This window comes from Staurois parvus, unplaced genomic scaffold (assembly GCF_062004578.1).
Source record: "Staurois parvus isolate SC_StPar_1 unplaced genomic scaffold, SC_StPar_1.0 ptg000104l, whole genome shotgun sequence".
In the NCBI taxonomy this organism is placed as follows: Eukaryota; Metazoa; Chordata; class Amphibia; order Anura; family Ranidae; genus Staurois; species Staurois parvus.
In genome coordinates, this window is record NW_028317900.1 from 8,637,757 (window position 1) to 8,656,815 (window position 19,059).

General features: G+C 40.5%; 1 protein-coding gene across 3 annotated transcripts in view; it reads right to left on the bottom strand.

The window, feature by feature from the left end:
- The window catches only part of FMN1 (formin 1), a 371,304-nt gene that overhangs the window by 200,411 nt on the left and 151,834 nt on the right, over window positions 1-19,059 (bottom strand). For all 3 annotated transcript variants that reach the window (XM_089671307.1, XM_089671308.1, XM_089671310.1), the window contains one exon: window positions 7,305-7,366. In XM_089671307.1, the coding sequence (XP_089527433.1) occupies window positions 7,305-7,366 (62 nt within the window). The remainder of the gene's footprint in view (window positions 1-7,304; window positions 7,367-19,059) is intronic.

Genomic DNA, 19,059 nt, shown 5'->3' on the forward strand with positions numbered 1-19,059 from the left:
CTGTCATTGACTGTGTCCAGTGTGGGTGACAGATCATGCTGGAGCACAGCCCGAGGGGTGCGATGCTTGGAGGACGTCATTTGACATTCTCCCAGGATAATAGTGTTTAAGCCCAGCCATCATATTATAATAGGCTGAGCAGGAAGGTGTTCAATGTTGATTGAAAGAGAGAAGTTCTGCTTTAATTAAAAAAATGATATGACTAAAGTGTATACAGAGCCATCACACCTAAATATGCTCACTGTTCTTTATAACTGTTCTTTCTAAAAGTAAAAACTGCACAAACAGCTTAATCCAGCCCCCAGTTCAGATGTCCAGTGCAATGCTTGGGATCACTTGCAATGTCAAAAGGCCCCCTTATAACAGATTCTCAGTGTGAAAAAGACAATTTGTGAAGCCAGCCTCTGTTCACTGTCAAGTCTCTGCACAAAAAAATGCTTTTCTCTGTGCTACAGATGAAGGCAACCCCCCCACCCCAGAGATTTTATAGAGAATCTATTTATGTACAACACTGCTGAATAATATGGTGTATTTTTAAAGTTTGTCTAAAGCCAAAGATCACCAGTCAGCCGTGTTGCTAAGAGCAAAAAGGCTTTATTTCTATAAGCTAAACAAGAGCCGCTTCCTTTCAGCATGAAAACAAAACAGCCCATCATCTGAAGACAGAAACCAAAACTTCAATTCACTGCTAGCATCAACCTTGCCTCAAAACTGAGATTGAAGTCTTTGCCTGCTCTAGGGGTCCAAAGAAAACATCACAGTTCAGCAGTGTCTTAGTAGCCTACACAGTACTTGGCTCCTATCAATAATGTCCTGCTCCACCAGAGTTCATGGACACCTGCTGACTGCTTCCTGACTTTTTCAGCCCTCTCTTGCAGGTGGGTTAACCCTTACAGGACCACAGTACCTGTAATCAGGGTTGGATGCTCTTTCCCACCCAAAATCTTTTTGAGCCTCTGAATCCGGGTCCCGATTCAGAAATTAACAATCCTGGGAAAACTAGTTAGGTCCATACACATTTGGACACAGGCATAATGTTAGTTTTTTTTCAGGTATTTACCAAAACATATTCAAGATATATATTCATTCATTCTCATATATTCTCTCTCTCTCTCTCTCTCTCTCTCTCTCTCTCTCTCTCTCTCTCTCTCTCTCTCTCTCTCTCTCTCTCTCTCTCTCTCTCTCTCTCTCTCTCTCTCTCTCTCTCTCTCTCTCTCTATATATATATATATATATATATATATATACACACACACACACACACACACACATACATACATACATACATACATACATACATACATACATACACATTCTGCCCATTGTATAATGGATATGGGCTGAAAGTGTACACTCGCGTTTAATTTGAGGGTATGTACATCCAAATTGGAGGAAGGGTTTAGGAACTACAGCCATCCCCCCTTTTTCAAGGGACCAAAAGTAATTGGACAAATGAATCATAAGCCGTTTCATTGGCTAATCCTTAGTTTTTTCATCAATTAAGCAGGTAAAAGGTCTAGAGTTGACTAAGTGTGGTATTTGCATTTGGAATCTATTGCTGTGAATCTACATCATGCGTTCAAAGGAGCTGTCAATGCAAGTGAAACAGACCATTGTAAGGGTTCAAAAACAAAACAAATCCATCAGAGAGATAGCAGCAACATTAGGAGTGGTCAAATCAACAGATTGGTATATTCTGAGGAAAGAAAAATGCACTGATAAGCTCAGCAACATAAAAAAGGTATGGACGTCCAGTGGTGGATGATCGCAGGATCCTCTCTATGGTAAAGAAAAACCCATTCACAACATCCAGACAAGTGAAGAACACTCTCCAGGAGGAGGACACATCATTGTCAAAGTCTACAATCAAGAGGTGACTTCCTGAGAGCAAAATACAGGGGGTTCACCACAAGGTGCAAATCATTCATAGGCCTGAAGAATAGAAAAGCCCGATTAGACTTTGCCAAAAAAAATCCTAAAAAAAAGCCAACCAGTTCTGAAAAGCATTCTTTGGACGGATGAAACTAAGATTAATCTGTACCAGAAGGACAGGAAAACAAAAGTGTGGAGAAGACTTGGAACAAGCTCATGATCCAAAGCACACAATGTCATCTGTAAAACATGGTGGAGGCAGTGTGATGGCATGGGCATGCATGGCTTCCAGTGGCACTATGTCATTGGTGCTTATTGATCATGTGACAGAAGGCAGAAGCAGCCGGATGAATTCTGCAGTGTTTAGAGATATACTTTCAGCCCAGATTCAGCCAAATGCAGCAAAGTTGACTGTACGGTGCTTCACAGTACAGATGGACATTGATCCAAAACCCACTGCAAAAGCAACCCAGGAGCTTTTGAAGGAAAAGAAGTGGAATATTCTGCTATGGCCACTTGAGCATGCATTTCACTTGCTGAAGGCAGAACTAGAGGCAGAAAGACCCACAAAGAACAACTGAAGACGGCTGCAGTTAGAGCCTGGTAAAGCATCAGAAGGGAGTTAACCCAGTCTTTGGTAATGTCCATGGGTTCCAGAATTCAGGCAGTCATTGCCAGGATTCTCAACAAAATAATAAAAATGAACATTTTATTTATGATTATATTCATTTGTCCAATTATTTTTTGTCCCTTGAAAAGGGGGGGGGCTACTCTTAAGAGCTGTAATTCCTAAACCCCTCTAATTTAGATGTACATACCCTCAAATTAAACCTGAGTGTGTGCACTTTCAGCCCATATCCATTATATAACTATAGCTTGAATATGTTTTGGTAAATTCCTGGGGAAAAAAAAAAATTGTGCCTGTGTCCAAATATACATGGACCTAACTGTATATTTCAGGATTCCCCATTTATCAGATCACCCAGTAATCCCACACCCTGCACAGGTGAGGATCCCTCAGCATTTGACAAAGCTTTATTTCATTCCCATTAAAGGGATCACAACTCAAATGATACAAACAGTTTTGGCTTTAGATTTACATTCACTTTGTGTTTACTTTTTTTTATAACAGTTATTATAACTAAACAGCAGAGGCCTCCTGGTATACAGTTACTTTTCAATTCCCATTTATCTCCCCCTATATGCAACCTGGAGCATTTTAAAAAATACTCAGAAAAGAAACAAACATTCTTACAATATTCTAAAAGGCATCTGCTTCATCTTAACAGTATCATTATTGCCATTTCATATGATAATGCTTTAGGGACTATTCTAGATGTGAAATAAGAAGGGTTGAATAAAAAGCATCAGATCTCCAAGTCCCTGAACCAACACGGGGTCACAAATCATCTATGCACACATGAAATACACTTCGCTATCTGGAGTGCAGGATGATTGCTCCGCTCATTAGTACTTTCCCTTATTAGTTTTTTTCAATCAAAAACCGCTTCCACATTGCCTGGGATCCTAGAACATCAACATTACTGTTTAGTGAAGTAATCTTAACTAGTTTAAATCGCATTCCTATTGGTATGGAACTGTGTTTACAGAACAAAAATGCAAAAATGAAAGCCGCAAACATGACCACATATTTTATAGGAGAAAATGCACCCCTTAAATAGTCCTAGACTATTAGAGAGAATGACAATGTCCCTTTAGAATGTCATATTGGTCATGGAATGTGCACATTGGAAAGCCATCAGATGACTGCCTGAGAATTTCTGAGCTTGTATTGACCCAAAGACAAGATGACAATATCTTGCTGTTGTAATAACATCCAACAAAATAAACAGCAACTTTTCTGGACCTGAAACCAGTGCTGACAGTACTTTCACAAGAGCTCAAGGAAACCTGATTCAGCCAAAAGGATGGACACCAATATGTTAGGCTCTTTACACAACTATGCAGGTGTAACAGTGCATGTGCGCATTTGCATAATTTTGTCTTTTGCACTTAGGGCAGCCTATTCATTTTACCGGGCTGCCCTATGCGCAAACACACACAAAAGTAGTTCATGACTTTTTTTAAAAACTGCACCGCTCCAAAATGTATGAGACTTTGTCACCAAACGTTTTGGTGTGTGTAAAAGCACACACGTTCTCAATGTGTGTTAGGGTTCCATTTAGAATTAATTGGACTTCTGCACACCTACAAAAAAGGGATGCACTTTTTTGTGTTTTGAGGTAAAAAGTGAAATTTTGTGTGTTCCAACAGGCAAGTGTGAATCTAGCCTTAAAGTGCAGTTCCAGTTATGTCCAAAAAGGCAGGTTATCAAAATAAAAAGTTTTGTTTTGTGTTTTTTTTTTTTTTAAGCAAAGGGAATGAGTAATACATTCCAAACAACTAAAACTTGTTAGGCAAGCACCACAACATTAAAATAAACATGCGTAGGTGTGGTGTTATTATTTGTGTACTACAATACACCTTCCTCTTGTGCTTGTATACAAAAACTGCTAAAAAAAACAAAAAACAAAAAAACAAAACAAAAAACACACAAAATATATCTATCTCCATATCCATTCTTTGCATTAAGGTAAACCTTCTCTGTGCAGTCCCCCCATCTACTTACCTCGGACTGAACATGATCAGCAATCTGCATGAGAACAGCTGTCTTGCCAAGCCAAGCTCTCTTCCTCCTCACTGGATCAGACACAGCATTGGGAGCCATCACAACAAGTGAGGAGGGGGCGGGGCCGAGCCACACTGTTTTGCATAAAGTACAAATGTGGACAAATTTTGTTTTATTGTGGACTCTAATCCCTGGCGCTCCTTATACATTTGTACTTCTCTTCATCTGGTTCAAATGATCATCTGAGCTGCCGTATTTTGCCATTCATGCCACAAACTGATGCTCAATAACACCTTAGCATCCAGGCCCCCGGTTTTCGCTGTTTTGGACTCTGTGTGGCTGGAATGCCCCCATAACAAGAGCAGAGGCTTGATAGGGAGGGCGAGAGGAGGCAGGAGGAGCCAGGAGTGCCAGTGGGGTACCTGAGAAAAGGATGATCGGGGCTGCTCTGTGCAAAACTATTGCACAGAGCAGATAAGTTTAACTTTTATTTTTTAATAAACTTATGCTTTTACACATACTTTAACTTTAAGCCACCACCAAAGTTGGACACACAGCATGCACTGGCTATGGCAGTGTCAAGTAGGATTGTTATCAAAGATGCTGCAAGTATATCTTTAAACCACACCCATATGATCATGGCTACTTTTCGGCATGCATAGCACACCACATTCTGCCCCTTTATGTAGTTTCCCACTTTGTAAAGTTCAAAAGTTTTGCATTATGACCATACAAGCCTAATATATATTATATATGCACAAGCATATACCATGGGGGAGGGGGGTTAACTCTTCTTGTAACTGAAGGGCATAAAGGTGACCGACTGAAAATCAATGCATCACCTATTGATATGGCAAAAAGAGTTAGGCACTTAGCAGAACATAAAAACTGCAAACATTTGCTTTAAAGCGAAACTAAAACAATTGCATTAACCATTTACCAAAATAATTATATTTAAGGGATGCTGTGAATGATTAACTGTCACAAGTGCTTGTGCTCTCAAGCAATCTGTCATAATTGATCACACGCAGTACCATGGCAACTGCAGATTAAACAGAGGCTAAGATGGCAGCTTCCTTGGCTGTAAAAGAGTGGAAAGTTTAATTCCAATTTAAGTCTAATTTCAAGCCTTCAAGGTGATAAAAAAAAAAATTATCGCAAAAAACATTTTTGAAAAGCTTTGAAAGGTCCTGGTTTAATTCTACTGACCCAAATGACCAGTGTCTTTATGTATACTACATTAGAATCATAGTACTTTATGTGACCAACCCATCTTAGTGCCCTTCATTCACCATCATAGTGCTTTTCATTCTCATCAACAACCATCTCAAACAGACTTTTAATCAGTGTGAATATGGATATGGTATAGCCAGAGTGACTAGTGGTACAATGTTCATAAATTGCATTTACTGTATTACAGATCTTTGCCCATTGCTTAAGAATTTCTGATCTGTTGCTGACTTTCCACATGTTATAACGTGAAAAGTAACAATGGAATAGAAAATGTAATATAAATCCAAATGTTTGGGCTAAGCAGTGGAATATTTTGGTATATAGAAACCTATATTCATAAAAAAGAACACTGATTTGTTCTCTGAAATCACACCCTAACAGTAATTACCAACTAAATAATTTGAGCACATGCAAAAGTGAACATCATCACAGTCTTCTGCACTCAAAAACAACTCCCACCGTTTACAATAGGCTACAGGTGATCTTGTGCCTGCCGGAAATGCCTCGCCTTGCTGCCCTCTCCAGACTGGGAACATCTGAGCGTACAAGACAAAAACAGAAAGGAAAAAGCGGGAGCACCAGCCTAGTGCATTATCCTCAAAACTTCTCTATATTATTAAAAACTGTGGTCCAGGTAGGGAGTGCATGGCTCTGAGGAAGAGGCAAGGCCTCAAAACGCATCAGAGGTAAGCTCTTTGCATCTGTACTACCGGTTGTCATGTCCCGTGAGCTGGATTTCACAGTTGATGTGATAAGCTGACATACATCTGTTGGTTTGTGGGTATGATACTTACCACGCTTTTAAATAATAAAGAGAAGCTTTGGAGGATAATTCATTAGGTTGGTGCGCCCTCTGTTCCCTTTTTATTTTTTTCTAATTTTAGCCACTGGGCTTCTGTGACCATAACCATATTTTATTTCCTGTGTCTGTGGATAAAGCCATTTATAGTTACTACTAGACTGCAACATTTGTGCTTGCTGGACTTAAAAAGTTTTCTTAATACGTTTAAAAAAAAAAAAAAAAGTATACAATTTAGCACCAATCAAGCGTAAAGCCAGTCTAGGTGGGTCACAGTCACTGTCATTTGTGTTCATGAAAGATTCTAAGCATATTTGTACTACTGCAAGCTGCAGCAAGTTCCTATGTGCCAATGTAAAGCAGAGTGCAACACTGCCCTCATGTGGAGAAATTACATACTGCCAATGATGATCAAAACAATTAAAAATGCAAGGTTTCCTTTCAGGACAGCATTTAAAAAAAAAAGTTTGGGTGAATTCAGGCTAAGCCCATCTGTATTCATACAGATCACCACTAACAATCCATAAATGTATTTTTTGGTAATGCTCATTATTGTAGCAGTTGAAATTTGTATTCTGAGCATGTTGATCTGCTTATCAAGGTAAATTTTAAAGAGGAATGTATAAATCAAATTGAAGAATGCAGATCAGTGAACCCTATGGGAAGTGAGCAGTGACAGATAAACTGGCAAAGCAGTAAAAAGCATTGCATAAACCACTGAGAACAGCAAATGATCGCATTCGACTTTTGTTTTTGTGTTACAGAAAATACCTTTAGATCCTCCACCTCCTCTTTGTGCTCTCGCTTCTGTTGCAATATAGCAGCCTGGTATTCTGAAAAATAAGAGAGAATGACACTCAAATATTTTTAAACAACCCACCTTTTACAAATATTTCAGTCTAAAAATGAATCAGAAAAATGAAAGGAAAATGAAGTACAAGTACCAAACGCAACTTTCCGTATATGAATATTGGTGTATATAGACACTGCTGATGATGTCATGCAACTGTGGCGAAATATCAAAACCAATAAGTTAATGAAGAATTCCAGGTATGGATATCTTTACATAACTACATTGTTCCAGCTTGGACCAATGCAACTACATATACCATACCTGTAGGATCCCTCCAGAAACTACAAATCATATCAGATACCGCTAGTCCAGTGATCTCCATTTGCTTCTGGGTTCCATGGCAGCAGCTGGCAGTCACCCGCTCAGCATAGGCACCATTCAAAGAATACTTTGCATTCTCAACTGAGTGAAAGGTCACTGCTCCCACCTTTTCACCTCATCCAACAAGAGAATGTTTCAGATTAATTGGGAAAATGTAAAGCAATCGCTGAATGGTGTCTGTGCTGAGCGGAAATCCTTCTGTGTTTACAATACACCAGGGCAGCTACTCGGCACAGAATCCGAAAGCTAGCGGCGATCACTGAAGTTAGTAGAGATGTATCCTGCAGGGACTACCAGCTACTAGAGATCAGACAGGTATGATATATGCATAGGACCAACATAGCTATGTAACATATGCCACACCTGGAATTTTTTTCCCGATACATTACTTCATGAAGCTGTTTGTACCGGCAATATTTTAAAATTATTCTGTACAATGTATCACAAAGTACCAAATATGAAGGAACTATTGAAAATGATACATACACACACACACACACACACACACACACACACACGCATTTTCTTCTTTTCTGTAAGCATTTTGTGTACAAAAATTCCACTGGAAACGAGCAAAATTAGGCCACAAAAAGAAATAGTTGGAAATGATTGCTAGTTAACCCCCCCACCTTTTGCACTGGTGATGTTACAGAGGTACTGTTCTCTTCCTAAGTACCGTTCATAATAAAGTAATATGAATTTCTCTCTAAGGACCATTCACTGTGTATGCATGTGAAGGGCATTAGAGACAGTGTTCCTTCAGATGAAAATAATGAAAATGCAAGACCAACACCACAGAGTAGGAGAATCAAGTATCTGTTACACAGTTAGTGCACAAATGGTATCATAGCCACTACAAGTTAAAGTACAGACTTTTTTTTTTTTTTTAAGCTTGACAGTTTGTCAGGTTGTAAAACTCCTACAAGAAAGGAAAGTAAGGACATACTGCAGATACATAAAAGCTCAATATGCCGATTGTTTTCCTTTGTTAAATTGCTCAAACTTGATAAAAGAGTGCCCTGTACAAAGAGAGGTGTATTTTTGCTTAAGCCCAAGGCTGATGGCAACCAGTCTTCATCTTAAGCACCCAGGAGGCACTTTGGAAACTGGGGTGGAATTTTATACACAACTTGCATACTGTATATGGTAAGATGCTTTCCCTCCCTACTGAACTAGTATAGAGGTTCTTTTTTTATACCGTTAACAGATGAGCTAAGCTGCTGCTGAATGACTGTTATTGGCTTATACTTTACAGTGTCACTGGATCATGAGGTCATAAGCCATTTCCACTGAGCAGTTCTCACACTGTCCTATTTAATAGGAACCACTGTGTTCACATATAGAATATTCTGCAAACTCTGTCCAAAATTCAGGACTGAATAAATATGTTTTCCAAAAACTTGTGGTAAAAAATAAAGTATTCAATTGACTCAACATGCCTGAGCAAATAGTCTGGGGTGTTTACTTTTCAAAAAGGGGTAATTTGTGGGGGATATTGTGATATCCTGAAATTTCAGAGCCTCTGAAACTGTGATAGGTACTGAGGAAGTGAAATGAGGAATTTACGTACCGTAAGGCTTTCAAAGTGATCACTGGATTTCGGGCTCCTATATGCGGCTAGGCTGCCAAAAAGTCTCACACATGTGGCATCCCCATACTTAGAAGAAGTATCAGATCAGCCTAGGAGGTCTACTTTCTGGAAAGGGGTCATTTGGGGGTATTTGTACTGCCCTGGCATTTTAGCACCTCAATTAACGTGATAGGCAGTCAAAGTATATAGCCTTATAAATTCCAGTATCCATACCATGGTTTGAAGATGCTATAGCTTTCACACAAACCAATTAATATACACTTATTGGGATATATATATATATATATAGATATATATATATAGAAAATGCTAGAAGTTTGGACTATCATATTCTATTAGGTTCTAAAATAGAGAACTAATATTCTATAGTAATATTGCTTTGCGTCACTGCAGAGTTGAGTGACTGTGCTTGTCTGTATTTTTCTTTCTATATTGTATGCACACCGAACAATGCTTAAAAACTGTGCTTTTATGTAAGCAATGCCTTGACATCTCCCTCCCTTCCCATTCTAGCTATACCCACTTGTACTTAGCCTCCATTAATGGGCAACATGGTCAAAGAGTTGCAACCTATGCTGGCTGGCTCTCCGGTCCCCTTTTAACCCAGCAGGGCCTTGAGAAATTGCCCATGTGAGGCTTTTTTCTCTGCTAGAGGTACAGGCTGATTTTGCTGCATTGAGGGGCCAATGGACGGGCCATGTATTGTAAAATCTTGAATGAGAACCTTCTTCCCTCAGCCAGAACATGATGGGTCGTGGATGGGTCTTCCAGCATGACAATGACTCAAAACATACTGCCAAGGCAACAAAGAGTGGCTCAAGAAGAAGCACATTAAGGTCATGGACTGGCCTAGCCAGTCTTTAGACCTTAATCCTATAGAAAATGTATGGAAGGAACAAACTTCGAGTTGACAACAGCCAAGAAACCTTAAGGATTTAGAGATCTGTAAAAAGAGTAGACCAAAAACCCTCCTGAGATGTGTGCAAACCGGGAAACCAACTACAAGAAATGTCTTACCTCTGCTTGCCAACAAGGGTTTCTCCACCAAGTACTAAGTCATGCTTTGATTGGGGAATACTTATTTTACACACTGAACTGCAACTCAATTTATAACATCTGTATTGTGTTTTTTTCTGGATTTTTGGTTGATATTCTATCTCTATCATTTACAATACATAAGATAAAAAGTATAGACCCTTCATTTCTTAAGTGGGCAAACTTACACAATCTGCAGGGGATCAAATAATTATTTTCATCCTTGTAGAAAGAGGGGAAAGCTGTCACCTATATATAGCTATAGCAAAAAAAGGAAAAAGTGTTTGTGGATATCCATAATGAACAAACGTTATTTAATCTAAATTTATACCTGCTTCAGCAAACAGGTTAATTCAACTCATTATTTGGTGTTTAAAAAATCTCATTAGTAATAGAATAAGGTTTTAACACATACTCTAAGCTTTTGTACATACTTGCACATATTATACCGGTAGTATGTGGTGGAATAGTATTGATATTTAGGCTAACAGAATCTAATTTAAGCCTATGATTAACAAGAACATTACATGTTATAGCCCAGCCACTAAAGATTACAGCTGGTTTCTGCTTCATGTTTGCAGAGGGAGTTGCTTCAAACAGAATAGGGTGTCAGCCTGAATCTTAAAGTAAATGCTACTCCCATCTTATCTAGAATGATTACTTACATGCAAGACTGTAAAATGGATCAGGTTATGTAAAAGTATCACTAATCAAAGCAGGAGACTTGGCACAAATGTGGTCTATGAATTTTAAACTATATGAAGTACAGCTGTGATATAATACAGGTAGTACAATGGCAATCAGGAGAGTTGACTAGCACTACTCAGTTAACAATGTTATTCCACCTGTGATATTAACCCAATAACTAGGAAACATCTAATCTGAAAGTGTCACCAGCACTCCTTCGTTTAGATATAGTGGGCAAAGTTAAGAACATCTGTTGGTTTTACAGCGTTTGTACAGATTCAGATTTAAAAACAAAAAAACAAAACAAAAAAACACGTCATACCTGCTCTGTGCATTGATTTTGCATAAGCAGCCCTGCTTCTCCTATTCTTGGGTCCCCTGCCAGCACTCCTGCCCTCCCCCCCACAGGCAACTTGCTTTGGGAGCGCTCGTGCATGCTCGCTCCCAAGCTACCTGTGTGTGTCTGACACACTGAACGCGGCTTTGCCCCGCCCCTTCCTCACTGGCTGTGACTGACAGCAGCCAATGGCTCCCACTGCTGTGTCCTAGCCAATGAGGAGGCAGACCCAGGAGAGCTTCTGCTCTCGTGCAAATCGCTGGATCCCAATCAGGCTCAGATGAGTATAAGGGGAGATCTAAACGCTGAAGGTTTTCAGAATACATAGAATGCATGACGGTAAAAAAAAAAAAAAAAAAAAAAAAAAAACAAACATTCAGCCTGTATAACCACTTTAATGCTTTGTGTCCCCACTGGAAAGATTCAAGCTCACTTGACATGACATATTACATTAGGCAGTCCATCAGTTTTAAATGGGCTGTTCACGTATGTCAACAAGAGAAAAAAAGGTTCAACATTATTTTTGCAATACAGCACATCATAATGCAAACAGCATTTATAATACTGTACGTGCATTTTGGTACACTATATACTGTATATAGTAGGGTCGTTGGTTCGAATCCCAGCCACGGCACTACCTGCCTGGAGTTTGCATGTTCTCTCTGTGCCTGCATGGGTTTCCTCTGGGTACTCCGGTTTCCTCCCACACTTCAAAGATATGCTGGTAGGTGAATTGGCTCCCGTCTAAATTGTCCCTAGTAAAAGTATGTATTAATGTAGGTCAATGATGTCACATGGGGTGGAGTCACTCTGGTAATGTCCCCCGCTCCTTACATATTTAAAAATTGTCAAGCCACCTCAGAAGCAGACAGCTGGAAGCCATCGTCGGAAGCGGAGCCTTTTTTTTTTTTAGTTCTTTTTTCAGGTCGGCGGCAACGGCGGCGTGGAGGAGGTGCCCCTGACAGTGTGCATATACCACAAGGCCATCCTGACTGGTGGCCCGAGAAGATTCTGATGTAAGTTTTGATTTACTTGTTGTATGCTGGATTTTTGACGATTAAAGAACTACTACACTATTAGAAGCTTTCTTGGGGCTCATTATTTCCATGTGAGCCTGTTTTTGAAGGTACTGAGGATTTGGATTGATATTTGACTCCACGCCCCCCCCCCCCTTCTGCTGCTGATGGCTCTGGTGGAATGATTGCTGAGGACATCTAGTGGCTGACCTGCGGATGACATCTGCCTGGTTTTTACAAGTTCAGAGCACCAGGAGCAGGTCCTAATTGCTCCATGCGCAATTAATGCGCTATCTGGTTAGTGCATCGTTTGTACATTCACTAGTACACAAGAGTCACCATTACTATTGACCATGGACTCCTGAATACCTGCACATAATCACTTTGTTTGATCACTATAAGGACTGAGTTATCCAACTTATGTGTTATTACTTGTCTTCACCGGATTTAGCTAATGACTTTACTTTGATATTCTTGATCTGCACATTTATATTAAGTCAATGACAAAGTATAAAAGCTAGCAGATCAGCACAACAGCCAGGCAACAATTTCCAGAAAGTTTCGGTAATAGATGTCCCAAAATTCCTCTCACAGTAGGTTTACTTTAATTTGTAGAATGACACGGTTTAGGAAAATGTAGTCACCACTTTAGTTTCCGGATACAACCTCATTTCCATTGTTCTTAAAGATCTTCCTTCCTGTCACTTCTCCAACCTTTCCCTGCCAACCTATTTGTCTCTTGGCTTCCATCTCACCCCTCGGCCACACACTGACCCCAGATCCACCTTGCTTCAATCTATTATGCCACCTATAACCAATCCACTTCCCTCTTCTTCTCATTTTCAAGTTTAAAATTACCTCCTGTTTCTTAAAGCTGGTTGATGCAATTCCAGCTTAGATCCAAGAAGCATTCACTTTGAAGTTATACTAAAAGGCTTTTTTTTTTTCAGTAAAATAACAAACATGTTATACTTACCTGCTCTGTGTAACGGTTTTGCACAGAGCAGCCTGGATTCTTCTCTTCTCGGGTCTCCCACAGGCTCGCCTGGCTCCTCCTTTGTCAGGTGCATACCCAGCAAGCAGCTTGCTATGGGGGCACCCGCTGTTCCATGTGTCCATTCACAAACACGGAGCCGTGTCTTGGCCCAGTCTCCTCTCTCCTCATTGGCTGACTGACTGTGGTATACCACGTGTTTATTAAATAGACAAATGGATGTATACTCACAAACCAACGATATTGAAAGCAGTGTGTGTGGTCCACAAAAACACTTGGCTGTCAATATCACTTAGCGCTGAGGAAGGGAGTTCAGCTCCCGAAATGCGTTAGTTTATCATTGTCAAGGACAGAGCATCCTTGTGACTGTTTTTGTGGACCACACACACTGCTTTCAATATCGTTGGTTTGTGAGTATACATCCATTTGTCTATTTAATAAACAGGTGGTATACCATAGTAATGCACGATGAGAGTGCGCACTTGTCTGTTCTTTTTCACCAGTGGTCAGATTTCCCGGCAGCACCTCTTCGTCCGGCATCCTGATATTTTTTTAAGTTTGCATGAGGATTGGAGCGCTGGTTTTGTTTGTCTGGCTGACTGTGATTGACAGCAACATTAGCCAATGGCTCCAGCTTGCTGTCTCAGCCAATGAGAAGGCAGAAACCCGAGACAGCCTAGACTGTCGTGCACATCGCTGGATCTCGATGGGGCTCAGGTATTGAGGGAGCTGGGGGCACTGCTGCACAGAGAAGGTTTTTTACCTTCATGCATAGAATGCATGAAGGGAAAAAACCCTGAGCCTGTAAAACCACTTTAAATACTGTGTGCTGTTGCCTTCTTCAAACGGTAACATCTTTAAATTATTACTTCTGTTATTCATGTTTTTGGTATGAACAGTTACAAGGGTTTAGTAATTTCAGCACATGACAACCTTCACTGCGTTATAACAAAGCAGCACAGATTACCACGCATATAATCTCTGGCAGTTATTTGCCACCCTATGGGCACTGGCAGTTGAAAGGGGCACGTACCTGTGTGGCCAATATAAAAAGAGCATGTTAGATTATTAGGCCATAGATTTGTTTTGGATTTTTTTTTCAAAGCAAACCCAAATGTCTTGACTCAGCATATTGTGGGTCATGGTTTACATTTGCACTTCAACAACTCCTCAGCTTTAAGCCAACAAACAAGTAAGGGTATATTAGTGTATTTGGAAAGGATGGCAAGGATAAAGAATGAACAAGCAGGTGCAATGTAATGTAACATCAGATGACAGGGTGTAATGCTGAAAAACTGGTTCTACTTCCATTCTAGTAGTCCACAATAAGCAAACAAAAAACTGTTACATCTATGGAAGTAAATCGGATGTTGGCCTCATTTAGTGTTTGATCATCTTCAGGGTTCTACTGCATCTACTATGGAGCTCATACAGAAATGTTTCAAAGTAGAGCAATATACTGTAGTTCAAAACAATTATCAACTAAACACAGACTAAAGAACAAATGTCAGTTTGGTAGAGTACAGACATACAGTTAAATATACAGTACCCTCCAATAGTGAGTGTAAAGGAAAGCAATAAATGAATGAAATGACTGCAGATGGTATTTATTGGAATTGTGTACAATAAAGTGCTGCCCATTGAAAACTGTCCAACCCCTTGCATTATTTAAAATTAGAGAGGGTGATCTGTGTTCTGTACTCCAAGGTATGGAATTTACAGGCAAGTCAAAATTCCTTTCATCTTAACCATACAGTACAGGATACAGGAAGAATATTCATAGATCCTGGGATGGACTCCATGAATGAATTGGGTGGGTAATAACTAGGCAAACAGAACTGTGCCAACAGACCCAGCAAAAGCAAATGGCAACAGACTCAAGTTCAGAGTAGCACTGCAAGAACCTTTTTTTTTTTTGTACAATTCTTTGTCAATGACCAGAACAAAAAAAACAAAAAAAAACAAAAAACACAGAAAATACACACAACACTGAAATGAAAGGGTTTACAAGGTGGATGCAAACAGGACCACAACTTTCATTGACATGAATGGCTCAAAGAAAAGAACATGCTTTCTGCAAACATATCCTTGTCAAGAAGATAGAACCTTGCCTAGTGTGTTATACCTTACTGGTGAACGATGGAAGATGTGCTGCCCACAGACAGAAAGCGAAAATCCCCACTAAAGCAGGCCATAGACTGGGAGAAAACCGGGAAATTTTTTTTTTGAAAAATAAAAAATCAGTCGTGCAATCAGCCGACATTACCACTATTGGTAAAAAAAGGTCGGCTGATTTTCGCCCCATCTAAAAGATGGGACCAGCAGAAGAAGTAGAATATGAAGAAGAAATAGAATACGAATAAAAAGAAGAAATAGAATACGAATAAGATGAAGACGATGAAGACGAAGAAAAAGTTGCAACATTGTATCTATTTGTAGCCATTTCGGATACAGATGTTTCTATTCGGATACAAATAGATACAATGTTGCTATACTTTTAAAGGTCAAATATAATATCGGACTGATTTTCTATTTTTTATTCTTCTTCATATTCTATTTCTTCTTTTTCTTCATATTCTTTTTCTTTTTGTTCTTGATATTCTATTTCTTCTTGATATATTCTATTTCTTCTTTTCTTCATATTCTATTTTTGTTTTAAATCAGCAAAAAGGTTGGCCGATTTGTCCATAATTGCCGCGAAAATCGTCCGGACAAAATCGGCCGACGATTTTCCAGCAGGGGCGATTTTTTAAAAGTCTCAAAATCACGAAAAACGGCTGACAAATTTCCCCACTAATGATCCGAATATCTGCCGTTTTTTTTATTGGCCGAAAATTCGGCCACTTTATCGCAAGTCCATGGCCCGCATTAGTGTTCCAGTGTATCCAAGAACAAGGGGGTGGGGAGAGAGTAAAGAAGTGGGAACAAAGTAAAGGTAAGAAGGAGATGAAAATAGAGAAGGAAACAAAGAAACCAGATGCCACTGCCTAGGATGGAACGGAAGTCAGAAGTAATAGATTTTTCTATTTATTTTATGGAATTGATGGTCTCAATTCAGATGCAGTGTGATAAGTCAACTTATCTACATACATTTGATTTGTGAGTTCCTGTGTCCCCACAGGAGGTAGGACAGGAGGCTGCACTCAGTAGGTGGAAAATAAATTATGTATACTGTACCAGGTAGAGCCAGACACCTTGGCACCACCGGAATTCGAGCTGAGGTCTCTGGATGCATTCAAAGTACCCTAGATAACAAAGTGTGTCAGACTGAAGACCTTACTTCAGTGACAGTCTGAGGAGCTAATGGCTGCAGGTCTCCTTGGAAAGACTAGAAAATACATGAAACTGCTGAGACAGACTTTGATTTCTACACTGCTGGGACTTGTAGTTCTGTGTGGCATTCTGGACACTGGGACTCCACTCTTTCCGCTGTACTTCAACTTCTGCCTGTCTGGTCCTGAAGTGGGGGTCAAGACACAGCCCTCAGAGGAACCATGATGGGTTTGTGAAGGAACGTTGCCCTTGGGACCTCTTTTTCCCTGCCACTCTGCCTGGACTTCCTCTGCTGAGGCCACTGTTGGCTGGCGAGTCCCTGAATTGCTGCTCTGTGCCCCTGGACTTTGCTGTACCAAATTATTATTATTATTATAATACAGGATTTATATAGCACCAACAGTTCACTCAGCGCGCTGTCCTGTTACTCATTGCGCTTGGATTGTTGCCCTGTGACTCTAGACTAAGCCCCTGTTGTACTAGATTGCTGCCCTGTGCCCTTGGTCTTAGCCTTGCAGTAACAGATTGTGGTCTGCTACTCACTGTGCATGGATTGTAGCCCTGTGACTCTGGACTAAGTCCCTGCTGTACTAGATTGTGGCTCTGTGCCTCTGGACTTATCCCATAATGTGCCCTATTGCCACCCTGTTATATTTCTGCATTTCTCTCAAGGTGTTAGAATTATTGTCCTGTGGTCTCCTCCTTGTCTGACTCAGTTATTTTTAGCCCCCCAAAATAAAGAACCCCTTGGCCAGGTGCCCTAAAATTCCTCTTGATCTCCACGTGTGTTCTGTTCCACCCACACCTCCATCACATGAACAGTTTCAAGTAGTTCTTTATACATATCAAAGAATGTGTCATTCACTGTCCTGATCCATTGACTAATGGATGGAGTCTGGGGAGATTTCCAATTTGCTGGAATGCAGGATCACACTGAGAAGGTGAACGGTCAGGGAGTGTCAATATTCCTGCCAGGGGAAAGCACGGAGATGTAAGAGGCATGCTGCTGTGTCATCCGCTCGGTAGAGACCTGTCAGCTCAGTAAACAAATTACATATGGTCTGCAAGAAAGGGCTGATCTGTGGGCAGGACCAGATTATATATTACTTTATAATGTTCCCCTGGAGTCCCCACAATTCTAACAGTTGGATTCGATGTCCAGAAACATTCTGTGCAGGCTCGTGGGAATGCTCTACCGCCTGGTAAGTAACTTGTATCCAGACTCCTGAAGCCTAGAGGAGGCTGAGGTTTTGTGTGTGAAGTATAGTAATCTTGTGACATTTCACACAGGAGCAATGTGGCTGCATTCTACCTCACGCAAGAAAGAAAAGGGGGTACATGGTTCTTTGTGGGAGAAGCGTGGGCAGAAAAATGCAATACAGAGGCCATATCAGGACTTTTAAAGGTATGAACAAAAAGGTATGTGGCAGTCTTACAATGCTGTGCCAAAGGGGCTTATTGAATTGACGGAATGCCCAGGAAACATCCACTGATCTGATGTAATGATCACATAAAAGCACAGGAGGAAGTTTGTCTTTTTAGAGCAGCCTTTCTCAACCAGGATGCCCAGGCACCCTGGGGTGCCTTGAGGTTTCTTCAGGGGTGCCTCGGCAAAATGTCTAAAAACTGCCCAAAACTTGTATACAAGCCAGTGGGTGGAACAAGCTTTCCTTTTAGTTACACAAAGTCCTACGTTTTTATTGTGCATCATTACAACCTTCTAGCCGCCGGTGTTCTGACAACCAATGACATCAGTTGATAAGAAAGATGTCACCTGCCTGCACAGCACCCTAGTTTGACCCTCCCCTGCCCCTCTCCATCAGTGCTGAGGTCACATTAGCTCAGTGATGGAGGGAGTAGAGAAACATTGGAATACTACTCAGTACCAGTGTGCAAAAGTGTATTTACTTTGAAGAATAAATCACCTCTAATGTTGGGTGTCCTACATGTGTGGATGTTGCTGCGTTATATAAAACTATTAAAATTGTTTTTCAAATTGTAGAATGGGGTGCCCTTTTAAATCGGACAGTCTAGAGCACGGGTGTCAAACTGGCGGCCCTCCAGCTGTTGATGAACTACTAGACCCATGAAGCATTGCAAGATTGAGAGTTACAAGCATGAGGCATGATGGGACTTGTAGTTTCTAAATAACTGAAGGGCCTCCAGTATGACACCCCTGGTCTAGAGGCACCCCATTTTAGAATGGGGTGCCTCAAGACCGTCTACTTTAAAGGGTGCCTCTGGACAGTCTATAATTTTAAAGGGTCCCTTGACTGAAAAAAAGGTTGAGAAACAATGTTTTAGAGTGTAAGCCTTGGCAACGAGTGGTTATATCCATCTAACAATGATGGACTTGGAGGTAGGCTGTACCTTGCAAGGTTCTGAGGGTTGGATGAATAGAGAGTCTGTTTTCCTGACA